This window comes from Ahaetulla prasina, chromosome 4 (genome assembly GCF_028640845.1).
Source record: "Ahaetulla prasina isolate Xishuangbanna chromosome 4, ASM2864084v1, whole genome shotgun sequence".
NCBI classification, from domain to species: Eukaryota; Metazoa; Chordata; class Lepidosauria; order Squamata; family Colubridae; genus Ahaetulla; species Ahaetulla prasina.
In genome coordinates, this window is record NC_080542.1 from 43,276,701 (window position 1) to 43,304,605 (window position 27,905).

Sequence of the window (27,905 nt, forward strand, 5' to 3'; positions counted from 1 at the left end):
ATGCTGATGGCAGGGCTAGAATTCACAGTCTTCTCGCTTCTATTCTGGTGCCTTTTAATCACTATATCAAATTTGGTTAGGCTGTCACTGATTAAGAATCATAAACCTGGAGAGAAAAGTATGCTTGTAGATTAGATATTTTTATAGTTTCCTGATAAAACTTTTGGTGCATGTTGATAGATCCACTTCCTGCAAGTGGTTTTCTTTTTTCTTCTTTTTTTTTCAGAAAAAAACTAGAAGATAATAGAAAGGCATATTTTGCAAAAGCAGGTGTACTGTGGTTAAAGGGAAAAGCAAATACTGCAGTAGTAAACTGCTAAAAATTCTGAATAATTTTTTTTAACTGTGACAGATAAAGAAAAGGGCAAACAAAACCACATTGGTGCATAGAGATTGCAGAATGCAGTATAAATCTTTCTGTGTCACTCCATGGTGAGATGATAAAATCATTTATGCACATCTCCACCATTACAGTTATGCTTTTTATAGGAGCAGAGGCAAGGTGCAAAAATATTGACTCACACTTCATGCAGGATTTTGCCTAAAAATATCACAGAATTCCTCAAAACAAATAAGTTCTTGCTTTTGGTCACATTATCAGAAGTTTAATTGTTTTAGTGTAGTTGCTACACTACCTGTGCAAAAAATATTGTTTATTGAATTACAAACATTGGGTGATTTCTATCCATTTTATAGCACTTTTGGGCACTGTTTTTTTTTTTTAAAGGACCAGTAATGAGCAGAAACCACAGACTGGTGGTTCATTGAGAACATCTACTGAAGCTTAAGTTCGAAGATAGACCGGCAGGCAAATGACAAGGGTTTCATTTATTTTGTTTTGAGGTACCACCTCCCAAAATAATAATATGTATGTGTGCCTGCATTTCTATTTATTTATTCATTAAATTTATATGGCTGCCCAACTTGCTCAAATGACTATGGGTGGTTTACAGAAACAAAACCCCAAATACAAAACAGTTCCCACTCCACTGGTAACAACAATCAAATAAGCCACTTGATGGGTTCCATATCACCCTGGAGTTCCTATTGGCAAAATCATGGAAGAGTATCAAGTTTAAGACCAATCTTACCTCCACATGGATGATGTTCTATAAGAAGGACGCTATTAGAGAGAAAGCCTTTCTTTCTTGTTCCACTAGATGGAACTCCCTAAGAGAGGGGATCCATATTATATCCTTCCTCTCCACTCTGGTGCAGTGGGTGTGCCTAACTCCACTAATTTAAAACTTGACATGAAACTTTTATGCAGCTATTCTGTTTTTCTCATCCTAACAAACTCCATCTCAAAAGAGGGAGGGAGGGTACATGTGAGTTCTTTTTTTACTTTATACTGCCACCAAAAAGCCTTGCCAAACCCCATAATTCCTTTTAATCACATGATACAGGACTCACACTACCTAACAATCTATACTTTAGATCAATGGTTCTCAATCTTTATAGTGCTGCAACCCCTTTAATACAATTCCCCATGATGTGGTGACCCCAACTGTAAAATTATTTTCGTTTTGAATTTATCGCGCCTGAAGCCGTATTGGCTAGCGATCTGAACTGCTCACGATTGCCTTGAGGACAGAGGCATTCCTGTGGAGATTCAAGTGGAGATTCCTCCCCTATTAAGTTTATTGCGCCTGAAGCCAGATTAGGTAGCGATTGGGAGTGATTGCAGCTGGCTTGAGAGGGAGACATCAGAGCAAAGATTTCTCTCTTTTTTTATTCATCACGCCTGAAGCCAAATTCGGCTAGCGATTCGAAGAGCTTGCAGCTGGCTTGTGGAGTCAACCATTGGAGCGCGATTCTTCGACTCGCAAGTATACTTCCCATATTTCCGATGGTCTTAGGTGATCCTGGCAAATCGTCATTCGACCCCCAACAGGGTCGCGACCCACAGGTTGAGAACCGCTGCTTTAGATAGTCTTATGGCTTCTAATTCTGGAAAATAGCAAGGTTATCCTACTCAATTCATCGAAGGGGCTTTGTGAATAAACTCTATACTAACTTCCCCACAATTTTAGAAGAATTCTATGTTCTTGTGACCAACTCAGCCCTTGTCAGTCATAATTGGATGTCTTGGATCTATTTCCTATTCTTAACAATTGGCTTTATTCCATTTTATTTTACCTATTTCATTTTACTCCGTCCCTTTTTCTTAGAATTACTTCCAAGAAGCTTGCTCTTAGAAAAATAATATCAAAACATCCTTGATAGAGGAAAAAGAAGAAAGATCTTGAACAAGAATGTCCTAGGAAAGCCTCAGAACAACTGAAGATTGACACATTAATATTATCTGTGGACCAGATCTCAGTAAACAGGAATGATTTATTCACTTTAAAGTGGTCCCTAAATTTAATAGGAAGTGAACTTGAAGATTTATAGAGCAGTAGTAAAACAAATATTCCCATTTCTTGAAAACAGCCTCACTGTCAGATAACCTATTAAACCACTCAGGCACAGAAGACTTGCACAAGAATTTAACAGCTGCTCTCTCAAGCTGAACTGATGGCAAAACAGTCATTTTTTTTAGAACAGTAATTTTTTTACAGCCATTAAAAGAATTGACGCTCTGTACAACCTTATAAATCCTCTGACTGCAGTACAGTTGAAAGCCTATACTCTGTAGATGGGAGCAGACCAATTTATTGCTCCAGGTGGCAACCTGAAGCCCACTTGAAACCTCATCTCTTTCTCTTACGCCATGTAATTATGCTCTACAACAAAATCAAATAATGCTTATATGAGAAACAGTATTACTGATCAAGACAAATGTACTTATTGCAATTCAGCCATTTGTGCCAGCTGCTAAAATCCCCCACATGGATCCAGAAGATTGGCTCCCTAACTTCGTCAGCTGCTGAATCTTAATTAAATTCAAATTTTCTACTATTCCACTCTTGCTGCTTGAAAAATATTTGGAATTCAAATTAGTTGTAGTTGTTGTTGTTGCTGCTGCTGCTGCTTTTGTTATAGTACCTGAATTTTGCTCCCTTATACAGGTAGACCTTCCTAAGTGATCACAATTATGACTGGCACCTCAGTTGTTAAGCTAACTGGTTGCTAAATGAGAATGTGACTGTGCTTATTTTCAGCTTTCCTTTGCTTTACAGATCTGCAAAGGTCATAAATGGGAAGATTGGTTACCAAGCTATTTTTCATCTCTGATGTAAGTATGAACGGTCACTATATAATGGAGCCACTAAATGAGGACTACCCTTGTAAAATATAGCTGCTCTGCCAAGTCATTTCACTATCCAAAATTATCCTACCCTTCACATCAACTTAGACAATAAACTAAGCTTAAACACCAATAACGAAGACTTGCTCAAAGACCATTTAATTTTCTCCAGTCAGGTATTCTCCCTAAGAACTTTGGTAAATAACACCTTTATGCAGCTATTAAAGATGGTACAAGCGATTACCCTTTAGAGATTAGAGGGCCTAAAAGAAAGCTTAAACAACTCTATTTGTCAAGTCAACTGTTTATGCCTGATAAGAGATTCAGGCAGACTCCTTCCTGACTCAATGGAGTATGAGTGGGAGGAAGGTAAAATACAAGCAGACTTGCAAGTTTCTGTTACTATAGCCTTCTTCAGTAAAGTATAGTTCTGGTTTTCCTGTAAAGTCTGTTAGCTGATCTAGTATGTCACTTCTTTGGGACAAGTTTTGCAATCACATATTCTCAGTTTCTACTTGCTGAGTAATGAGACCAACTTTACAGTATTTTTCTCAAACTTTGCTTTATCCAAATTTTGCTCTCTCACTATACTAAACTACAGGAGCCATCTTTCCACAATAAGCCCCTATGGAAAGGATATAATGTTCTGACTTTCCTCCTATAGCTACTCTGAATTGGTGCTCAGCAGAGAAGAGATAAGTTTCTTTATAACTCAGAAACCCAAGAAAAGTAGACAATCATACCATAGAGCAGAAGATTATGGAAACCGAACCAACTGAAAATAGAAGTCAGCCCTCAAAAACCTAAAGGACTACACCATCATCATCCTAATAGCAGATAAAGGCTGTACCATGGTTATTATTTTATTTTATTTATTGGAATTTGTCAAACAAAAGCAAGAACAATAATAAGAATAAAAATAGAATGACAGGGATGATAGTCACGTTAGCACACTTATGGACATCCCCTATCATGGAGCAATCACATTCAACATCAATCTAATACAGAAACTAAACAACTTGATCAAGAAAACATTTAACAACTTAACCAGGAAAGGTCAAATCACAAAAGAGAAACAACGGAGGATTAAAAACAGTAGACTCATCCTTTCATACTTCTATGGACACTTCAAAATATACAACCTGACATACAACCTTACAATGATAAGCCACATAGAGTCACTTTGGATAATGAGATGAGTAGCAAATGAAGGAAGGAAGGAAGGCCTTCTTCTCCATCCCAATTATATCATTATTCCAATCTACAACATAGTTAAAGAATTGTCAAAAAAGTCTTGGACATCTCAGAGGGGACAAATATTTTATCAACTCCCTACTAGAATGTCTCCAGAAAATGTTTAAAAAATGATAAAAGAAGATGAGATCATACCGTGTTTCCCCGAAAATAAGGCCCTGTCTTATATTTTTTTGAACCCTGAAATAAGCACTTGGCCTTTTTGCCCTGTGCTCAAAAGCCTGATTGGGCTTATTACCAGAGGATGTCTTGTTTTTGGGGAAACAGGGTAGTTTAATTCAATGTCCCCGCACTTTTTATACCTATAGACCCAGAATTAGTGAAATAATCCATTGCAGCATTGCTGCCTGACACACCCAACCTAACCAAGAACACTAAGATTGAAATTGAAGATTAAAATCATAAACCTCAACAATCTTGCCTTACCACCTACTTTCAGTTTGATGGACAAATATACTAACAAATCGGAGGAACATCCATGGGATCATCATCACTCATAGCAGAGACTTTAATGCAACATCTAGATACTATAGTACTTCCAAGCATACAACCAAAAGTATGGATCCAGTATACAGGTGATAGCTTTGTCATAATAATAAAGAAAAAAAACAATTAGAGAAAACACAGGAAATAATAGCAATAAATTCACAAGGAAAGAAGAAACAACAACACCCTTCCTGAATATCCTCATCAACAGAAGAAATGGCAGCAAATTAGAAATCCTCAGATTTCATTTTGATCCGTCTTATGCAGTGCAACCCCATCTACAACGAATAATAGTAATTCTCCAAGGCTGCTCTGCCAGTTCAGTTTTAGCCTGTTGCTCTCTTCCCAGACCTCAATAGCTTTGGGACACTGAGAGAGGATGGCTGTGACTTTGTTTAATTCACCATGGGCAGAAATATACAATTGGGTATCATCAGTTCTGATCATCTCATGATGACAGATGATCTCCCCCAGCAGTTTCATATACATCTTTAAAAGAAGCAGAGAGAGTACTGAATCTTGCGGAACCCTCTCAAAGTAAGGGCTGTGGGTCAGATCTCTCATTCCCAATCAACACTGACTAAAACAGCTTCACAGATATGAAGTGAACCAGGACAACATTATTAATCCCTGGAGCCATTCCAAGATGCCATGATCAATGGTATTAAAAACCACTGAGAGGTCAAACAGAGCAAGGATAGATGTACTACCCCCTGCCACTCCCGCCAGTGATCATAAAATAATGTGGGTGTCATTTCTGTTCCATATCCAGATATAAATCCTGACTGAGGCTGCTCTATTTCATTTCATTTTATTTGGTATCCTCTCTACTGCAGCATCCTCCAACCTTCTGAACAACCTTCCCCCCAAAAAAGGGAAATTGGAGGCAGGAATGAAAATTGTCCATCAGGATAAGATCTAGTGATGGCTTCTTAAGAAAGGGACAAATCAAAGTCCCTTTAAAGGGCTGGGACATCTCCCCATCCCCAAATAAGCATTAATCACTGCTGGTGCACACCACGCATATGTACTTCCTGGGAGGCTTTTATCGGCTATGGGAGGCATGAATCTAAAAGATAAGTGGTAAGCTCACATTCCCTAGCTACCTGCCCACTTCTTCAGGAGCTACAGATTCAAGCCAATCCCAGATAACGACTGGCCTTGTGGTGCAACCAAAACAATCTGGAACTGAACACACTCAAAACCGTAGAAATGGTGGTAGACTTTAGGAGAAACCTCTTGGGGTTTGTATAACTGGGAAAAGAATCCGGAACTTCAGTTTTGGAATAATGTCAAGGTTCCAGAAATACCTCTTCTGCGTAAAAGAAACTCGGAGGCATTTCTTTTCCAGAGTTCTTTACTAGCATGAGGAGACTGGCACACGATGAGTGCAATTCCCCCGAAAGCTTTCTCCCGAACAAGTTCCATCGAGAAGAGGCGTTTCAGGGGTACAAAAGAACGTACTTCCATACTTCCACCTCTCACAATACCAGACAACACAGTATCAACAGTAGAAACCTTCAAATTTCTAGGTTCTATCATATCGCAAGACCTAAAATGGACAGCTAACATCAAAAACATCATTAAAAAAGGACAACAAAGAATGCTCTTTCTGCGCCAACTCAGAAAGCTCAAACTGCCCAAGGAGCTGCTGATGCAGTTCTACAGAGGAATTATTGAGTCTGTCATTTGCACCTCTATAACTGTCTGGTTCGGTTCTGCAACCCAACAAGAAAGACACAGACTTCAGAGGATAATTAGAACTGCAGAAAAAATAATTGCTACCAACCTGCCTTCCATTGAGGACCTGTATACTGCACGAATCAAGAAGAGGGCCATGAAAATATTTACAGACCCCTCGCATCCTGGACATAAACTGTTTCAACTCCTACCCTCAAAACGACGCTATAGAGCACTGCACACCAGAACAACTAGACACAAGAACAGTTTTTTCCCAAAGGCCATCACTCTGCTAAACAAATAATTCCATCAACACTGTCAAACTATTTACTGAATCTGCACTACTATTAATCTTCTCATAGTTCCCATCACCAATCTCTTTCCATTTATGACTGTATGACTATAACTTGTTGCTGGCAATCCTTATGATTTATATTGATATATTGACCATCAATTGTGTTGTAAATGTTGTACCTTGATGAACGTATCTTTTCTTTTATGTACACTGAGAGCATATGCACCAAGACAAATTCCTTGTGTGTCCAATCACACTTGGCCAATAAAAATTCTATTCTATTCTATTCTATTCTATTCTATTCTATTCTAACTGGGCAAGAACTTATCTTGAGCATCTCCAGTATATCTCCAGCATATCTTGGCCCAGTATCCTTATCAGCATTCAACTCTGAATGAATCGGAGTGTTTTTATCTGCCATATAATCAGAGTTCCCAGCATGACCCTGAAGACAGATGCTTGAGTTCTCATTACTCAGAAGGAATTGGGTCACCCTGAAGAGGGCCACAGTTATCTGCAGATGTAATTAATGCAGAGAACATCAGGAATGTTAGTTGCTGATTTTAATGCCAGATGACAAAGACTTATTTCTACATTTTAATGCATTAAATTTGATAAGGTTCTTCAACTTGGCCCTCGGCATTCCTTACATAATGGCATTACACAACAGGAAATTAGAGATACAGTCTTTTAACCATCAGATACCAAAGAACTATCCTTGGAATCCAAAATAAGAATTCAGTTTTTGGGACTCTAGAAGAATCAGTATCATTGACCTTAATTTAATATACTATGCCCTTTGGCAGAATTGACTTTGAAGTAGTTCTCCACCCAACAATGACCACTTCCTACTACATGGGTTATAGATAGTCCTTGACTTACAAATACAATTGAGCCCAACATTTCGGTTGCTAAGCAGGATGGTTGTTTTGCATAAAATAGTGAGTTTTACTCCATTTTACAACCTTTCTTGTCACCATTGTTAAGTGAATTACTGCGGTTATTACGTTAATAACATAATTGTTAACTGAATCTGGCTTCCCCATTTACTTTGCTCATCAGAAGGTAAGCAAAGGAGATCATGGGATACTGCAATTGTCACCAATACATGCCAGTTGACAACATCCAAATTTTGATCACATGACCACAAGGATGCTGCTACGATCATAAGTGTGAAAAATAGTTATGTCACATTTTTCAGTGCAGTTATAACTTTGAACCATCATTAAACAAGCAGTTGTTACCAAGTAGTAACTGTACTTTTTCTTCCCCCACCCATTTGATTTGATAGGGCATACACATACTCAAAACAACCAAAACAGTCCATGGTGAGTACTATGGCAAATTCCCAGCTGCTGATGTCCTCTGAAGTATCATTGCTTGGACAGTTCATTGAGCTAAGAATGCCCATGAAATCCAATAAATAACAATAGCACTTAGACTTATATACCGCTTCATAGTGCTTTTACAGCCCTCTCTAAGTGGTTTACAGAAATAGCACATTTCCCCCAACAATATGGGTCTTCATTTTACCCACCTCGGAAGGATGGAAGGATGAGTCAGCCTTGTACTGGCAATAACTAATGTGTTCACAAGATACATTTAAAACACCATATTTTTTTGGAGTATAAAATACACTTTTTTCCTCCTAAAAGTGGGTGAAAATTTAGGTGTGTCTTATAGACCGAATATGGGCATTTTTGGCCTCCTGAATACTCTGTGCATCACATTTTTGCTCTCCCCGGCCCCTAGAAGCACTCCGCAGGCCAAAATGGGCACGTTTTTGGCAAAAAACGGGCATGTTTTGGGTGAAAACAGGCCATGTGGAGCACTGCAGAGTGTTTCTGGGGTCCTGGGAGGGCGAAAACTCAATGCGCGGAGGCCACAAAACTAGTTTTTTCTTGTTTTCCTCCTGTAAATTTAAATGTGTCTTATAGTCCGAAAAATACTATATATCTCTGCTCCAATGAGAAGAAAATTCACAAATAAACTACCCAATTTAGTGGTCGTCTTTAACACTACTGAACCACAAATTCACAACTGTTATTAATGTCTATACTGCATCCAATGCACTTTTGTTCAGTATCCTGTTTGTATCTTCTCTGATAATTTACATTTTGAACCCATACAATTTAAATTCATTAGAACTCTATTAAGGATCTCCAAATGTACATCTTCAGGCAGAACTTGGATATTCTTTTATAGCAGCTCAAATTATGATCTCATTTGATTTTTTTAGGTGTATCCCAGCTTAGTTTTGTCAGGTAATATTACATCCACATAGAAGATCACTGTCAATGATTTGTCCTATTATGGCTTTGGCCTCTTTTCTGACCCATTCCAATATAATTCAGAATAGATAAGATCATGCAAGAAGTTAAACACAGAATCCTTAATTTGGATAAAACAGAATGACAGGTCTCAAATTCCATCCTATGGTCCCAAGGGCCTCATCCATTAGTCTCTCCCATTCCCCAGTTATCAATGTAGAAGAGCTGCTATTAACATAGACAAGCATTCATATTTGCAAGGTTCAATGCCTCACTCCAAAGCTGACAGAAGAGAGATTTAATTTCATCTCTTATGCAAAATGTTTTTGTAGATATTCCATCTTCACCATTGAATCAATAGGCTATAGTTTTCTTTATTATTCTGTCTACTGTGCTTGGCGTGCTGAACTCATAATCTCACTTTTTACCCACTGTGCAGATGAAATTAAAGTTCTACTTTTTTAAAAATTTGCTGGCTTCTCCACTTGACATTTTCAGGAATGTGGTGGATTTTTGGTCAATTGCAATTGCATTTAGAAGAATGGTTTTGATTATTATACTGCTTAAGAGGATAGAAGATGATGATGATGGACGATAGATAGATAGATAGATAGATAGATAGATAGATAGATAGATAGATAGATGATCTTCTATCCATCTACATAAAGAGGTGTTAGAGCATTATCTCTAATCTCTTTCTGTGATCTCCATTTTTTTGGGGTATGTGTTTACAAGTAGTCCATTGGTCAATGATTTTTCTTCAAGTTTCTACAGAACTGAAAAAATATCTTTATACCTATCCCCAGACTTATATCCATTGCAGTGATCTACAATCACAAGACTGTCATTTCTAAGCTTCGCAGTCAGCTTCCAACACGCAAAATCAATGGAGAAGCTGGCAGTAAAATTGCAAGCTGTGGTCATGTGATGTCTCACTTAGCAACCCATAACAATTCACTTAACAACCACAGTGGAACTTACATCATAGGTCTAGTGCAATTCCTGAATGTTTCACTTAACTATAGTGTCACTTAGCAATGGAGTCACCAGTCTCAATTGTGGTTGTTAAATGAGGACTACCTTTATTGTTTTTGACTTCTGCCTATAAAGAATAAGCTAAGCAAGCAATTTATCAATGCCTCAAACCACCATCCTTTTTTTTTAATAAGCAAGTCACAGCAGCAACCAGTTTCAGGATCATAGCACTTAGCGTAAACACTTTTACCTTTCTCTTTCTCTTGTTACTTAAAACCTCAAACACTTTCTTCTTCCACCCCCTCTTCTCCCACACTGTGATTTTCAGTCTCACTTGGGGATATGCAGTTTTTTCTTTTTGCCACAGGGTCTTTCCCAGTCCCCGAGTTAAAGCACTGTCCGCACATCCTTTTCTCAGCACACAGCTACATTGGCCTGAATGTTAATTATGTTGTTAATCTCTATTCCAACTCTATTTGGCAATGTTCTGACTCATAATTGAATAGTGTTGTTCTGATTTAGTGTGCCTAGAGCTCATGAGAGGCCAAGGAATGGATTGATGCCTTTGGCTTTGCTGTTCTCCATCTTTTTCAAAGCTAGTGGGAAAATTTCTTACCCATCATCGACACTGCAGGAGTGCAACATGCATGATCCTATTTCCTGTTTGGTCATTGTTATTGTTGTTGTTAGTCTCGAAGTCGTGTCCAACCCATCATGACCCCATGGACCAGCGGTCACCAACTGGTGGTCCGTGGACCACTGGTGGTCTGTGAGAAAATTTTGGTGGTCCCCAGAAAAAATATTTGCATTTTTAATATTGGACTAAATCAGGGATCCTCAAACAAAAGGCCTCGGACGGATACATGCAGTGAACGTTTGTGTTGCTGCAGAGAGTCTCCCTCTTCGGGGTCTTCTTGTGTGGGTCAGAAGGGGGCAGAAATACGAATTTGGGGTCTGCTTCAGCCTCCTGGTGTGGAGCTTTCGGCAAAGGCTGGAGGGAAGCATCACTGCTGGCGAAGAGCTGGAGGACCTTGTTCCAGCGGGACTGCCTCATAGCCTGGAACTGGCTGACCATCTCAGCCCACTGAGCCTCCAGGTACTGGTACCTGGGCTTGCACTCTCACAGGTCTTCCCTCTATTGGAAAGCCTATGCTTGTAGTCCTCAGTGAGGTGCTTCTGCTGAGCCTCCTTCTCGGTCAGATCCAATTTGAGCTGAGTTTTTTTTGCCAACTCTTTCTCCTGGTGGCTGCTTAGCTCCAACAACTGCTTCTTGTTGGGGCCCGGGTGGAGAGGCAAGGATTTGGCCACACCCACTCAGTCACATGACCACCTAGCCACCCCCACCCAGCCGGTCATTAGGCAGATCATATTAGTGGTCCGCAGGATTTAAAATTATGAATTTATGGTCCCTGAGGTCCGAAAGGTTGGGGACCCCTGCTATGGACAACTATTCTCCAGGCCTTCCTATCCTCTACCATCCCCCGAAGTCCATTTAAACTGACTTAAATTGATTGCTTCAGTGACTCCATCCAGCCATCTCATTCTCTGTCGTCCCCTTCTTCTTTTGCCCTCTAGCTTTCCCAGCATTAGGCTCTTCTCCAGTGAGTCCTTCCTTCTCATTAGGTGGCCAAAGTATTTGAGTTTGGTCATACTCCAAAACAAATAAAGTTTTTTTCAAAAAAAAACTATTATAAAGTCAGCTGAGTGCTAAGCACTATTTTCTCCATAAGCATTTCCCTCCATTTCCACTCTAATGTTGTTTCAGGATTATACTGGAATGGCAAGGGCTATCAAGTTGATTGCTCTCACCAATTTCTGAAAATGGAAACACCCAAGTATCATATTGCACTAATCAAGGAGAGAAGCAATCTAGAACTAAGGAGAAATTGCCTAACAGTGAGAACAATTAATCAATAGAACAACTTGTCTCCAGAAATTGTGGGTGCTTCAACATTGGAGGCTTTAAAGAAGAATTTGAACAACCATTTGTCTGAAATAGTATAGGGTTTCATGCTTGAGCGGGGGTTTGGATTAAAGACCTCCAAGGTCCGTTCCAGCTCTGTTATTCTATATACCCACTCCTCCTTTAGTGATTGACTTCTGTTATAAGAATCAGGTTGTTAAGAGATATGACAGATAAAGAGAAAGAAATTGCAAAGATCTCTGCTTGCTTCTGTCTGATTTGTCCAATTTGGATAAAGTTCTCATTACGTTTAGCTAGCATTATTCTCACCCTATGGCATGTTGTTGTCATGTGTATGAAACCTGGTCATAAATGTGCGTGTGTTGGTATAAAATGAATTACCATCATATTTTGAATGCTCACTAACGTGATAATTTCTAAACCAGGAGTGGGCCTGCAAGCCAGCATGCTCTTGTGGTAGGGAACCATTTGGACAAAGTTTCCAAATAAAGGCAAAGAGAATCTTTGTATACTGTAAAAACATACTATTATATTGGTCTTGCACAAATTTGAAGCACAGCCCTGTCTTGTTTTTTGATTCTGTCAAGAGACAAGAGAGAATGATGGCAGAAAAGATCAATCAATGACTGAATGGGAATGTCCGTATCAGCCTGAATTGACCAATAAATGCTTCTCAGATCTCTGAATTGATCGATACATACTGCTTTACTGGTCACCTTCAGCATAATGGCAAATAGATGGCCTAATATAATGATGCCACAGATTTTTCGTACCTTGTGGCTTTTGTTGACTGTTGTCTTGGAAACCAGGGTTCAAGTCCATTTCCAGCCATAGATGCTTGCAAGATCACTTTAAGCCAATCAATCCCTCTCAAAGCAATCTACTTCACAGAGTGGTTGTTGTGGGGGGAAATGCGTGGGATATAAAACTAGTAACTCAATAGATAACTGTTGGGTTTTTTTCTGGAGAACTGCTGCCTTCCAAAATACCCCTTTTTCTCTTGTTTATAATGTATAAATTAATCACAGAGGTTGAGAAGGCACCACATACAAATGTCCCACCAAAGATTAAATCAGCCAACTTTAACCACAGTACAGCTTCAGTTGCTCTGTCCAGTGAGCCAACCCACCTTGGAGATACTGTGCTAAGGCCAGGCTCTTAAATTGGGACTTGTTATAGTTTAGGGCATGTGTATTGAACCTTGGCAGCTTTAAGATTTGTGGACTTCAGCTCCCAGAATTGCCCAACCAGGAACCCCCCACCTTGGTTTAGGGTCTTCAGAGGACTTAATTCTCTTGCTTGTTTTGAAATGCGTTGTTTACAGAGCGGAATTTATACCTTCTAAGAAATGTTTTTGTCATTCGTCTTGAAATAGTTTTGTGGCAAGAGCATATAAAATTATTTTTAAAATATAAGAGAAGTGGAAGACTCAGAAGGGACATTCTAGAGTGGATTAATTTTGTCCTGTGTGTTTTATTAAGAAAAAAAAATGGTCATGGTGGGGATAATCTACTTATTTCTCTCGGTCCCCTTCCTTTCTTTATATCTTCAGGGTTTTTTCTAGATTAAAAACAGCTCCCCAAACGCAAGGTGTACATGAATTTAAAAGGAAATACATCCCATTGCCATATATCATGAAGGCTATTTCGCTAATAGACATCACCACAAAAATGTAACTTGCAACAATATTTTCAGCCTTCAAGGGAGTAAACTCTTCTTATCAGTTGTACCAGAATACTTTTTCCAGTAGAGCAGGAAACATCTGAGGGTATTTAAACCCATCTTCCAAGTTCTGCTTCAGTATTGACTGTACAGGTAGAGAAACCATGGTTAAATGTTTGGCATCGGAGGCAATATATCATACACGTTTTACATGCTTGTGTATTGTCAACAGGAATAAAAAGGCGGTCCTTAAATACAGCTTTTGTTCTATGTTCATTCGGAGCTTCTCTTCCCTGACAAACTGCCGCTCACACTTCCTCTCTGCGATCTGCTTGCGAAAGACCATGGACAGGGGTGAGTATGAAAGTTAGCTTTTCTGAGAGTTCAGCTTCTGCTTAAGTTCTTGATGCCCGAGGAATAACAAGTGTCTCTGATTATGTGGAGAGTGAAATCCTCTCACCTTGGAAGAACTGCTTCTTTCTGCTCACATAAATCAGAAAGATAGAAAAGGGCTCATATTGCTTCTCTTGGCTTCCTTAAGATCCTGAGGAGAACTGACGGTTTCAAATGATAAATCAGAGGAACAGATTTCCATCTATGTAATGTTTACATATGATAATCAAATATTCTTCTCTTTTAAAGATATTGGATGACTTGGTTCACTAATGATTGAAATATTTTATACATACATACATACATACATACATACATACATACATACATACATACATACACACACATACACACACACACATATATAGGTATATACATACACACATATATATACACATACACAAATATCTATATGTTTTCTGAGGTTTTCGTGGGTGTTTGTATGTAGGTCTTTGGTTATTCGGGTTTTCTCCTGCATAAAATTGGAAGTGTCTTGGCGACATTTCGACGAAGTCTCATTCCATAACCAAAGACCTACATATATACATACATACATACATACATACATACATACATATATCTAAATACATTTACAAATATATTTCATGTTATTTCATTATCAATTAGAAATAAAATGCAAATTGCAAAACAGATTATTTTTTAAATTTACCAATCCACATTACATCTACATTTTAATCCCTTCGTATATTACCTTATTACATTTTAATGCACCTTACATCTTATTACTTTTAACATATATATTATATGTCTTATCTGGGGGGTCACAGAGAAGCATGCAGCTATGGGGCTGGTTGGTGTCCTGAAAGCCCCCCCATACACACTTTTTAATTAGCTTTTAAAATTGAATGTTAATCATTCTCGCTTTTCTTAAAATTTTATACACTGTTTTTATGCTTTAATATTTTATTTGCACACCACCCAGATTTCCTTTTGATAAGTGGTTTCAAAATTCGACAAATCAATAAAAAATAAAATAAATGGATGAGAGCTGTTTAATCCTAATTACATTTTTAATTTGACTATACTTACTGCTGTTGCTAGTTGAAAATGTTGGTTTGTAGTTATCTTATAATTTCCAGGTTATTAATTTATAATTGTATAATTCTTTTGTATAACTTTTGGGCATAACTTGCTTCTTATGTTATATTGATATAGTTGTTTATTTATTTAAAAAGGGGCATATGGCTGACCATTTTATGCAGCATAACTCTGGGCAGTTCACAAAAATACAAAACAGGCAAGAAAATAAAGCCATACAACCAATGTTCCATGGCATTCTTATTCCAAATATAAATGCACTAGGCTCAATTCCCATATTAGCCCAATGCTTGAGGGAAGAGTCAGGTCTTAACCTTGATCCATTCTTAACCCTTGACTAGCAAAAATCAAAGGTAGCTCAGTGGCTAAGATGCTGAACTTGTTGATCGAAAGGTCAACAGTTCAGCGGTTTGAATCTCTAGTGCCGCGTAACGGAGTGAGCTCCCATTACCTGTCCCAGCTTCTGCCAACCTAGCAGTTTGAAAGCACGTAAAAAATGCAAGTAGAAAAATAGGGGCCACCTTGGTTGGAAAGTAACAGCTTTCCGTGCGCCTTTGGTGTTTAGTCATGCCAGCCACATGACCATGGAGATGTCTTCGGACAGTGCTGGCTCTTTGGCTTTGAAACGGAGATGAGCACCACCCCCTAGAGTCAGGAATGATTAGCACATATGTGCGAGGGGAACCTTTACCTAGCAAAAATCAAAATAAATGTATTAAATGGAAAAATAACAAATTCAGACAAGTTGTTTTAGGAAAATAGCCCCAGAGCTTAAATATATCTAAAAAGCCAATTTAGAGATTTTCCCATTTCAATTTTACTTTTGATTTTTGAACCATTTCAGTTGTTGCTTTGCACAAACAAAGCTACTTTTGTGAGTCTAAAGTAGATAACAGTCAGGTCTAGCCCCTTAACCAATTTTGACTTTTCAGAAGAAAATTTTGAGGCAGGAGCATGCAGGAGGGAGATAACTGTCCTTATGGGTCTGTAAGCCAGTAATATACTTGGTAGGGATAACAAGTCGCCTATCCACCACTTTTGTCAAAAGAACAATCTAGTGAATCATTTTGCCAGCCAACATCTCGGAATCAATAATCTAAGAAAGTAGAAATCTCCAACCATACTCAAATGATTGTAATTACTTTAGATTTGACCCCTCATGGATTTTCCCATCCCCTATTAAGAAAAGGCGATACAAAATAAGCTAGGTTACCCATCGCCTTTTGGTGCCCTCCAGTTGGATTAGTCTAGATTCTGAGAATCGAAGCCCAAGAAGGCCTGGAATGCCCTACCTGAATCTGTGGTTTCATCCCAAAATCCCCAAAATTTTAACCTTAGACTGGCTACCGTTGACCTCACCCCATTCCTAAGCGGTCTATAAGGGGCGTGCATAAGAGCACCAGCATGCCTACCATCCCTGTCCTAATGTTCCCTTTAATTGTATTCATTATATGTATTCAATTCATGCTTATACTTATATATATTATCTAATACATACTCGACAAATAAATAAATAAAGTAAATAAATAAATATATATTAAGCTGTGGAAATCTTGGCAATCCATTCTGCCTTTAATTTGGGCCTAGGTTGCTCAGCAAGTAATGCAAATATATTTCTCTTTCTTTCTCACAAGAGGGCTTTTAAAGCATCTGTTGTATTCTCTCCTTCTCTAGATCAACAGCTGAAAGCTGCATTATTTTGGAAGCTCCCTCTCCTTTTCCAGGTACAATATAAAGCTGATAAAAACACTGTGCATCTTCTAACTCCAGCCCTTCAGTTGCTCATTGCTGTTGCTGTTGGGAGAAAATCAGGTCTAAACCTACCCACTACTGCCCCTCTTCAACTTTCTATGTCCTTTGCCCATTCTTTTCTTTGGGTGCCATGTTATAAATGTGACAATAGGGAATAGATTGGGGGAAATAGATGAGAGGTCCTATGTCATCATGACTTAATATGTCATATGAATTAAGTCACTACAATCTGTAAACCATGGCTTACAACTTAACAAAGAAGTTGAACCCAGCCACTGAACCATCAGCAAACCAGATTATGTCCACTGGCTCACTGCTTTATGAGTTGTTTTTAAGCCCTTTTAACTTGTTATTTGTGCTTTTTGTAGACAAATAAGTTAATGAAAAGATGGCTTTGCACAACCAACTACTGTCAGAGGGGATGGTCCTTTTCTTTCAAGAGTAGCTTTCATACTTTCCAGAAGTGTCTTTTTCATCACTTAGAAAACAAAAGATGAGATCAATAGGTTTTTGACCTGACAAAACATGGAACTTCTTGTTTTGAAACCAGCAAATGCTAATTTGTTATCCCTCAAATGTGTTTCACTATGTCCCCTTCCCTTGACTCCATCCTTCATGGCATAGACTAGAGATGGTGGGCTTGCAGTTGAATTCATGGGGTAAAGATTGCTAAGCACAAATGTAATTGCTAAACAACAAACCACATCTCCCAACCTCACAGGCTAATCTTGATGAAAACTATGTGGTTAGGTTGGTGGCAAAGTTTCACTTAAACACTGAATTAATTCTTCTTCTTTCTCTTGGCACACTCACTTTCACACAGGTAGAGAGAGCCCAAGGATAGTTGCCTTGTCCTCTTTCCTTTTTAGGCAATGCTGCTTTAAGTAAACCCACAGGATGTGGTTCTTTCACTCAATCCAGTACAGCAAAATTCAGTAACTGCAAACCAAATCTTTGACTTGCACCCAAAGTTAAAACCAAGACCAAACATTTAAACCACTTTTTTTCTATCAGGGGTGGAATTTGTACCCCCATCATTAAGGGAGTACAAACATTTCAATCTTCAAATAGTTCAAAAGGCCTAAAATGTATTGCTGTGAGTAGTAAAAATCTTGCCTTGTACCAGTTTTGTACCAGTTTATTCTATCAAGTCTGAGATTTATGCATCCTGTATACAATAGATAAGTTACATTGTCTTGTGCCTCTTGTAAGGAGCTAAGAAGCATCCCAATACCAACACTGACTCCCCAAACAGCCTCAAAGCTTTCCACCATTGTCATTTTGTTTTGTTCACTAATCTGTATCCAACACATAGTTTCATACAAAACCTGGATGATGATGATGATGAAGAAGAAGAAGAAGACATAAGGCAGGTGCCTCCCCATTGCATCATTTTTTTCATTCTCCTCCACCTGTCCCTGCAGTATCCTCTTTCTACATCTCTATGTTTGTCCTTCCTAAGTCCCCCTCTTTTTTTCCTCCATCTCCCCCAGTTTTGCTAACATTTTAGCCCTTCTTTTGCATCCTTTCTATTTCCAATTTTCAAATACTTTATCCTGTTCCACTCCCTTGATTTCTTCCCTTCATTACTCCCTCCTTATTCCATTTTGAATCATAAATTGGGTCAATGTAATTCTCATTTTCCTCACCATTTGATTAGAAATTGTCCCTTATTCTGTGAACTTCTTCATAGAGCCAACACTTCTACCTGTTTTAAACTCCCATGAAACTGAATCTTAGATGTCTTTCTTAAATTTTCTGGAATAACTGTTACAAAAAAATCAGTTTTCCTTGCTTTGGCCAAACTAAATCTAATTTATTTTAATGCTGTTATCCAAGCATAAATGTGTTTCTCTAGCCACAACTAGGACATATTCATTAAGCATTTTTAATGTTTTAGTATATTGCTTTAGTCTTATATCTAGATTATTTTAAAAGCTGCTAAAAGCTGTATAGGTGTTCTATTCTCAAACTTTCTTTATCTTTTGTTTCCTTGATGGATCAAAAGTAACACACTATAACAATGATGTAACTGATGGTGCAATGAACTATGAGATCTGCCCACCTCCTATAAGTCACTTCAGGTTACTGTAAGAATACTCCCTTCTTTCCAGGTCATTGAGTGACTTTCCAGGGTCACTTCAGTTAGGCTGCAGGGTAAATCTGATACCTGATTCTCATAATGATATTTATTTATTTTTATTTATTATTTTCATTTCTATACCGCCCTTCTCCGAAGACTGAGGGCAGTTTACAGCCAAGTTAAAACACATATACAAAAGTTAAAACATAATATTTCAATTAAAAATCTGATTCAATTGGCCAAAATATTAAAACAACGAGTAAAATTATAAAACCAAACCATCAATAAAACCACCCATTAAAATTGCCCTTAGGCCAGCCCTGCTCGGTGAAACAAAACGGTCTTGAGCTCGCGCTTAAAGGTCCGGAGGTCGGATATCTAGCTTTACATTTCACAAAACACTTTCTAGATCATACGTGTGTGTGTGTGTGTGTGTGTGTGTGTGTGTGTGTGTGTGTGTGTGTGTGTGAACATATAAAATTGTGTACATATATAAAATTAAACTTGCATTTTTTTTTTAGATACTGGTTTAGCACTTTTTAAAAGATTGGTAGATTTTGAACAGAAACTTGATTGAAGTCAGAAAGACCTGGTTTCTGTCATTTAAGTACTACAGGTTATGTCACCATTCAGTGTAATGCCTTTAACATGATAATACTTTTTACTCTATTACAGTATTGGGGTTGGGACACCATTTTACCCATTTATTTTGACTTCATGGCTATCCACACAATATTTTGAGGCACTGCTGCCACAAGGACAAAATTGAAACTACTACCAACATCACTATTCCATTGCAGCACCAGACGTTTTCCTTATTTATCCTGCACTAGAACAAGGCCAATATCATTTGTTGGACACATCACTGTGTGATAGAACAGGACTCAAGGATAGAGGAATCAAGTGTTATATTGTCATATTTTTTCTCATTTTAAGGACTAAATGGGATTATCTAATGTTGCCCTTCATATATATCAAAGCCATTGGAAGGAATATTAGAATTTTCTATAATATTAGTTGATATGTCAGAACCAAATCAAGAACAGTCCTTAATGTGGTTAATATCTAATGCCATTTATGATTTCAATAAGCTGTTTCTGGAACATTTGGAAGAACATTTATAAGCTACTTTGTTGGAGACCAAAAATAAGTCTTGTTTATAATTTAACATAAAATCTTCACTGACAAAAGGCACTCCCAGCTTTACACACTGATCCTTTATGTGTTCTTGCTACATAAACAGCATTCATCTTTTTAAGTATTCTAATTCCTGCCCAAAAAGTAACCTGTTTTGAGGCTTTATTTATTTATTTCAGTTTATATAACAGCTCATATCACAGCTCTCAATTTCCACTCTACTGCTGAGGTGAAGTGCTACTCACTCATTCTTTTTTTTTTTATTGAAAGAGTTTTAAAAAACAAAAACATTTTTCCCCTTTTTTTCCCCCCTCCCTCCCAAAAAATCTCCTTCCCCCCCTCCCTCCCCCCGGCTTCCGGTCAATCACAAGGTATTGTTATACATAAACCAAACATAGAATAAAATTTTCCTTCCAATCCAAATAACCACATCCAAAGCTTTTCATCTCCCAACCCCTCCCATTACATAAAATAACTTTCTAATTATTCAAAGGCAATCTGATATTTCTTAATCTGATATCTGTTTTGTAGATAATCAATCCATTTTTCCATTCAATTAAATATCTTTCCTGCGTATTGTCTTTTAAAAAAGCTGAGATTTTAGCCATCTCAGCCAAATTAATAACTTTCAGTATCCATTCTTCTATTGTAGGTATCTCTTCTTTCTTCCAGTATTGTCCAATCAACAGTCTTGCTGCTGTTATTAAATTCAGAATCAATTTAGTCTCAATCCCTGTACAATCCGTTATAATTCCCAAAAGGAAAAATTGTGGCAGGAACTTTATCTTCTTCTTCAGTATATTTTGAATAATCCACCAAATTCTTATCCAAAAGACCTTAATTTTCTTGCAAGTCCACCAAATATGAAAATATGTAGCGTCATCACAATCACACCTCCAACATTTCGCTTGGATATTAGGATACATACATGATAATTTTTTGGGATCTAAGTGCCATCTATAAAACATCTTATAAAAATTTTCCCTTAAATTCTGTGCTTGTGTAAACTTAACATCACTCATTCTTGATTCAGCCTGATTCAGAACACCAGTATTAGCTCTCTCCATTGATGATTCCAATCCTGCTTCTGTTCTAATCACAGCAATTACTTAACTTATTTTCAAAGTGACTGATCTAATAGATTTTACACCATGAGATTATCTTTAGACTATTGTTCCTGGACCTTGGCTGTTTGAAGATGTATGGACTTCAATGCCCACAGAATTCTCAAACCATCATATTGGCTGGGGCAATTCTAGGAGTTGAATTCCACACGTCTTCAAGTTAGCTCAGTTGAGAAACTCTGCCTTAGACAACGTCTGATTAATGAGTGGAAGAGTACTTCAATACAGGCATAGCTAAAGATGACTTAAATCTTTCTCATTCCTCAGTTATGGATGAGAAATGAGAAAAACTTTAAAAAGTTTTATGAGAAAACCATATCACAGGAAATGTGGTAATCAGTAAAAAAACAACAGAATTTCAGGACTCGTTTGTACTGTGGTTAAATACGAGCAGGGAAAGTTCTACAAAGTTCTAGACTACAATCCAATGCCTATTTACTTTATAGAAATAATACCATTTGAATCCAGTGGGACTTTACTTCTGAAATAAACATATTTCATATGGCTACCACCCTCCAATCTTGAACAAATATTTTTCTAGTTCTATTACATTCTTCCCCACTCTATTTATAATGGAATAGAAACTCTTATCGATTTCCAGTTGAAGATTCTAAATTTGGGAGTTCTATCAGCACACCAGTTTGTAACAATTTGAGACAGCTGTTTCATAAAAACTTTCACTGCACATGAAATCTAAGCGCTCAGTTAGACAAAATGTTACTTGCACAACAAAATGTTACTTGTTCCCCTTGCACAACTTTTTTTAAATAGCCAGTATTCATGTGCAGATAAATCGGGAGTCTGAGGGATTTATTTGTTTGTTTGTTTGCTTGCTTTTTTAATTTCCTTAGCCCTCCATTTCAATCCAACTGACTGACTCTACCTTTCATGGTGTAGGGTTTCCTGCCTGGACAGGGGGTTGGGCTAGAAGACTTCCAAGGTCCCTTCCAACTCTGTTGTTGTTGTTGTTGTTATGATGATGATGATGATGATGATGATAATTGTTATTATTATTACCTTCTCAGCATCTCATTAGACATCTAGATATAATACTTGCATTGGAATGGAAATTTCTAAGATCCACTCTGAGAAAAATTTTGCATATTTAACCCTTAGTAAAACCTAATTGAACTAGAAAATGAAAAGCAGGTGAGAAGAGCTGAAAAAATAACCTACAACGGAGTAAATAGGATTAAGAATAAAAGTGATGAAATAATTTGGAATGAAATTGAAGTGCAACAAAGCAGGAGGGAGTATTTGTAGAGATGTCTGTGGAGATGGTAATGATATGACAAAAAATGGAATTGATATCAAAGTTGTAAGTGTTAATATCCTGGGAAAAATAATGGGGAAAAGTGAAAATTGCTATGACAACATTTAAAAATATTATGGCAGCAGGTATAGATGATCCAACTGGAAAAATATTAAAATATGGGTGTGATTTCATTACATAGTAACTGCGCAATATTTTAGAATCAGTTTGAAGGCTACTTCCAAGCCAGATATTTGGAAGAATGCTATTATTGCTCCCTTTTTCAAAGAGACAAATAACCTTGGAAAAAGGAATATTTGTTGATTTAGAAAAAGCATCTGAATTACGTTTAGCTGAATATGGAGTTGAAAATTGGTTGCTGAATACAATAACCCATATATAATTAATGTAAATGTTTATATGAGGATAAATGCAATGCTTAACTAATGATTAAACACTGAACAGAAAATATAATAAGGCTATGATTGATTCCCTTGAAATTTTAGTGCTTGTGATGACATTTGAGATACGATGATGGCTTGCGCAAAGATAATACAGCACTGCTGATTGCAACCCAAACAATTTGCAGCAAAATTTAGACTGCGTCAAATTTATCACAAAATATTAATGTTAAAATTTGAATATTAATATGAATTTGAATATTAATGTTCCAGAAACCCTATTATTTGATAGGGAAAATTATTTCAAGGAATACATAAATGGTGAGAAATACTATAAGTAGATATATTTGTATGCCACAATTAAAGGTTTTACTAAAGGTCAGAAAATGGATGTATAAATGTTAACATTCTGCAAATAATAGTAGAAAAATAATGAATTATATGTGGCCTATAAAAAGGCCACATATAATTCATTATTTTTTACAAGGTTTGTAAAAAAAAGTAATAACCTGTGCATAAAAAGGCTGTTTTACCTTTTTCATTATTAGGAACTGAGATTTGGGTAAGTACAGGAAGTTGAATGCAGTAAGAATGGTATACTTAAGAATTATGTATGTTTTTTAAAAACTTGAAAAATAATGGAAGGAAGGAGGGAGGGAGGGAGGGAGGGAGGAAGGAAGGAAGGAAGGAAGGAAGGAAGGAAGGAAGGAAGGAAGGAAGGAAGGAAGGAAGGAAGGAAGGAACCAAAAACATACACTAAAACAGGAGTCACCAACCTTTTGGACCTCAGGGACCACTAAATTCATAATATTAAATCCTGCGGACCACTAATATGACCTGCCTAATGACCAGCTGGGTGGGCATGGCCAACTCGATGTCACTCATGTCGAGGGGTGCATCGCCAGTCTTTACTCACCCCTCCCTTCCCAGCCACTCCTCGCCTCCCCACCCAGACTCCTTAGGGCCCCAACAGGAAGCAGTTGTTGGAGCTAAGCAGCTACCACAAGAAAGAGTTGGCAAAACAGCTCAGCAGAAGCACCTCATTGAGGACTATAAGCATAGGCTTTCCAAGCAGAGGGAAGACCTGTGGGAATGCAAGACCAGGTACCAGCGCCCGGACATTCAGTGGGCTGAGATGATCAGCCAGTTCCAGGCCATGAGGCAGTCCGACTGGAACAAGGCCTTCCGGCTCTTCGCCATCAGTGGCGCTTCCCTCCAGCCTTCACCCAAAGCCCCACACCAGGAGGCTGAAGTAGACCCCAAGTCAGAATTTCTGCCCCCCTCCAACACTCACAAAAAGACCCCGAATGTATTGGTGTATTGTATTGCACCAATACAAACATTCATTGTATGTATCCGCCCCAGGGGCCGTAGTTTGAGGACCCCTGATTTAGTGCAATATAAAAAATGCAAATAATTTTTCGGTGGACCACCAAAATTTTCTCGTGGACCACCAGTGCAGCAGTTGGTGACCGCTGCACTAAAATGAAGAAGGGTTGAACATGAGTAAATCTAGAAAGGCAGAGTGAATGGTTTGAGTGTAAGGGGAAGACTCAGAAAACTTTTTCTGGCTGTAGTAGATGAGCTGCTCAAAAACAAAAAAAGCAAACAAAAAAAAGGAAGACAAGAAGGCAATTTGGTGCAGCCTGGGTGATTGGCAAGAACAAAAGACTGAAAAGTACTATAATGAATACTGTTGGATTTAACTAGGTTTAGTTTGATTCTTTTATCTGCTGCTTCTAATTTCTTTTGCTCCTGCTTCTCAATATTTTTCTGTGCCTTGCATAAAGCTACTTACTCCAAAAGGGAAAAAATATGATGGGTAAGTGCATGCATGCTATTTCATAATATTATTCCACATAGTTTCCCTTCCCCCACAAACACACTTCTACTTTATGGGTTTGCATAAATTCTTCTGCAGGGTTAGGTTTGATTACTACTTGAATGGGAGAACCCCAAGAAATACAAAGCTTCTGGGTAGACAAAAACACTCCCAGAACCAGGGACAAAGTACTTTTGCATAGTTGATAAGAATACTGCATGAGCTTGCCCATTGTCATCAGGCATAAAACTCAGTTCAAAAGAGTTTACTCTGGGTTCTCCAAGTATGAGATGAAACATTACTCCATCTCGGGAATTTTGGGAAGAATAGACTAAAAACTTCTAACAGTAGCCTCATTAAACCATTATTTTCTAGGATTATTCAGAGGGAAGTTACCATAATTCAACTGAAATAAAACTAATATTAGTTTATTATGTTTATAATTTCTAAAGAAGAACACTAAAAAAACAGGCCATTCTTATCTGAATGTTGGAAGAAATGTCCATCTGGGTTCAGTTCCAAGTGGGGAAAAAGGCACTGGAAACATGGAGACTGCTTGGAAAGATGGTTTAATGGTGGACAGGAATCTCATGGATTGAGTTCCTGAACAGAAAAGGTGATCACATGTTTCAAGGTGTTGGGTGAAAAACCAGAGAGGAAAGGAGAAGAAGAGAAGAAGAAGAGGGGAGAAGGGCAGAAGGGGAGAACAAGATGCTGAGTGCCTGAGTTTATACTCTCTGTGGGGCCCCACCTTGGTGTTTCCTGTTCCAGTATAAGAAATGTACCCTGATTGGTTTTCAGATTCCCAGGTGGTCTAGGGGTCTTAGCTAATTTTGTAGGTTGTCTCTCAAGCTTGCTTGAGCCTTGCCATATGGTGAGTTTCTGTTGCTAGATGTGTCCTATTGTGTTGCAGATGATGGTCCATTGACAAAGGTGGGGGGGATGAGTGAGCTTGGCTGAAGCCTTAATGGCCCATTGACAAAGGTGTGAGGAGGCAGGAAACTGCTTTGTCCTTAAAACATGTTTCTCCATTTCTCATCCAGGGAAATAAAATAATACTCTGCCCTCCAAAATAATTCATTCTTCTAGGAAAGGGGTGAGTGCTAACTTCCTACATGAAGATCCCTCGTTTCCTTTGCAATACAAAAAAAAATCACAACTAAAAGAATATGGGGAGATAAAAATAACCCATGTTGTATCTCCCTTCTAGTTCTGCAAAGGTGACTTTATGATAAATAAGAACAACAGCTTTGGTGAAGATGCTACTAAAGAGACCCAAATAACAACGGATTACAACATTGAATATTTTTCCCATTTTGACTACAGTCAGTTCGAAGAGATCTGCAAGAAAGAAGAGATCCGGAAATTCCGTGCTATTTTCCTTCCTGTTGCATATTCCTTGATATGCTTTGTGGGACTGGCAGGCAATGGTCTGGTTATGGCAACCTACATCTATTTCAAGAGGCTCAAGACAATGACTGATGTTTACCTATTCAATCTGGCCTTATCAGACATCTTCTTTCTTTTGACTCTCCCATTTTGGGCTGTCAGTGCAGCCAAGCACTGGGTTTTTGGGGACTTTGCATGCAAAGCCATTTACCTCATCTGCCAGATGAGTTTCTTCAGTGGCATGCTCCTTCTTCTCTCCATCAGCATTGATAGATATTTTGCTATTGTTCAGGCAACTTCAGCCCACCGCCTTCGGTCCCAGAGAATGTTTGCCAGCAAAGTTACTTGTTTCTTGATTTGGACATTGGCTTTTATTTTTTCTGTCCCAGAAGTGGTCCATACCAGTGTTTATGAAACTCCTTTGTACCCACCACAATGTTTCATCACCACAGGTGACCATAAAGCCTTAACTATCAGTATAAAAGTATCTCAGATGGTCTTTGGATTTTGCTTACCTCTATTTGTAATGACTTTCTGCTATTGTGTTATCATCAAAAATTTGCTGCAACCACACAGCTTTGAAAAAAAACATGTAATCAAAATCCTTGTTATGGTCATGATAGCTTTTGTTCTCCTTCAGCTCCCCTACAACTGCATCATAGTCCTCAGGACCATTTCAAATTACAACCGAACCACTGGCCAGTGCAATGTCATCAAGAACCTAGATGTGGCTAATGATGTGACTTACAGCTTGGCTTGCTTCCGCTGCTGTCTCAATCCATTCCTGTATGCTTTCATAGGGGTTAAGTTCCGCAATGATGTCCTCCGACTTCTTAAAGATCTGGGCTGCATCAATCAAAGGCAGCTCTGGCAATGGTCAACAAACCAGAAGAACAGTAGAAGTTCTGTTCCCACAGAAACTGACACCACAACTTCTTTCTCCCCATGAGATGCTGGAAAATCAACATCGCAGATGTCAATATCATCGGTGTTTGGCAACAGCTTTCATCACCATCATCAGAGATTGAACCAGGAAATCCTTTAGGTCTCACTTATTGGTGGGAGTATTTTCACAGAACCTGAAGAGACCCAATCTTCTTTCTATTCCCCCCACTGGTCAACTCAATTCATCTAGATGAAATTTGCTAAAAAAGCAAAAATCAGGCGAACCACAGAAAACAGTCTACAGATCTTAAACGGGAGAACCATGCCATAGCTACAGAAAAGGCAAAGTATCTTCTAAAGTTGAAGAGTGAATTAAGAATGTCGACAATCAGGGGGCCTAATTAAAAAAAAACCTGCAAACAGGTTTTGCAGACAGAAAATGGCGAGAATTATTTAGCTTCTTCACAAAGCTGAGGAACAAACAGGCAGATGATTTTTTCCCTCCCTCTTTCTCCCCCACTTCTTCCCTCCCTCCCTCCCTTCATCTCTGGAATTTATATGTTATTGCTGCAAGGGGAGGGGAGCTCAAATGACAACCGGGTTTGATCCATTTCCCCAAAAAGTAGAGTGAAAGTGCTAAAATGTTAAACTTCCATAAAGCTATCTTTATATTTGTTCAGTAGAAGCTGATATATAAGAACAACAGTGAGGTGTTTCTTTATGTAGAATGATTTATATTTCTTTTTAATTTTACCTTGTATTATTCCAAAAACTTTTCCATGTAACGTAATTTGTAATTTGTAACTTTTGTCTTTTTTCTCTTTTCCATTTTAAAATTAATAAATAATAATAAACAAACAAATAAAACAATC

The 27,905-nt window shown here is 38.1% G+C and overlaps 1 protein-coding gene across 2 annotated transcripts; it reads left to right on the plus strand.

Annotated features, from left to right (window-relative positions):
• The first annotated feature begins 3,139 nt into the window (after positions 1-3,139).
• CCR7 (C-C motif chemokine receptor 7) lies at positions 3,140-27,894 on the plus strand. Of its 2 annotated transcripts, none has more exons than XM_058183468.1 (4): positions 3,140-3,178; positions 13,969-14,090; positions 16,863-16,912; positions 25,970-27,894. In XM_058183468.1, coding segments are annotated over exons 1-4 (1,302 nt in total). In that variant the 5' UTR covers positions 3,140-3,176; the 3' UTR covers positions 27,098-27,894. The 2 variants fall into 2 exon arrangements, with proteins under 2 accessions (XP_058039451.1, XP_058039452.1); XM_058183469.1 differs by lacking the exon at positions 3,140-3,178 and adding an exon at positions 13,814-13,889.
• The last annotated feature ends 11 nt before the right edge of the window (positions 27,895-27,905 follow it).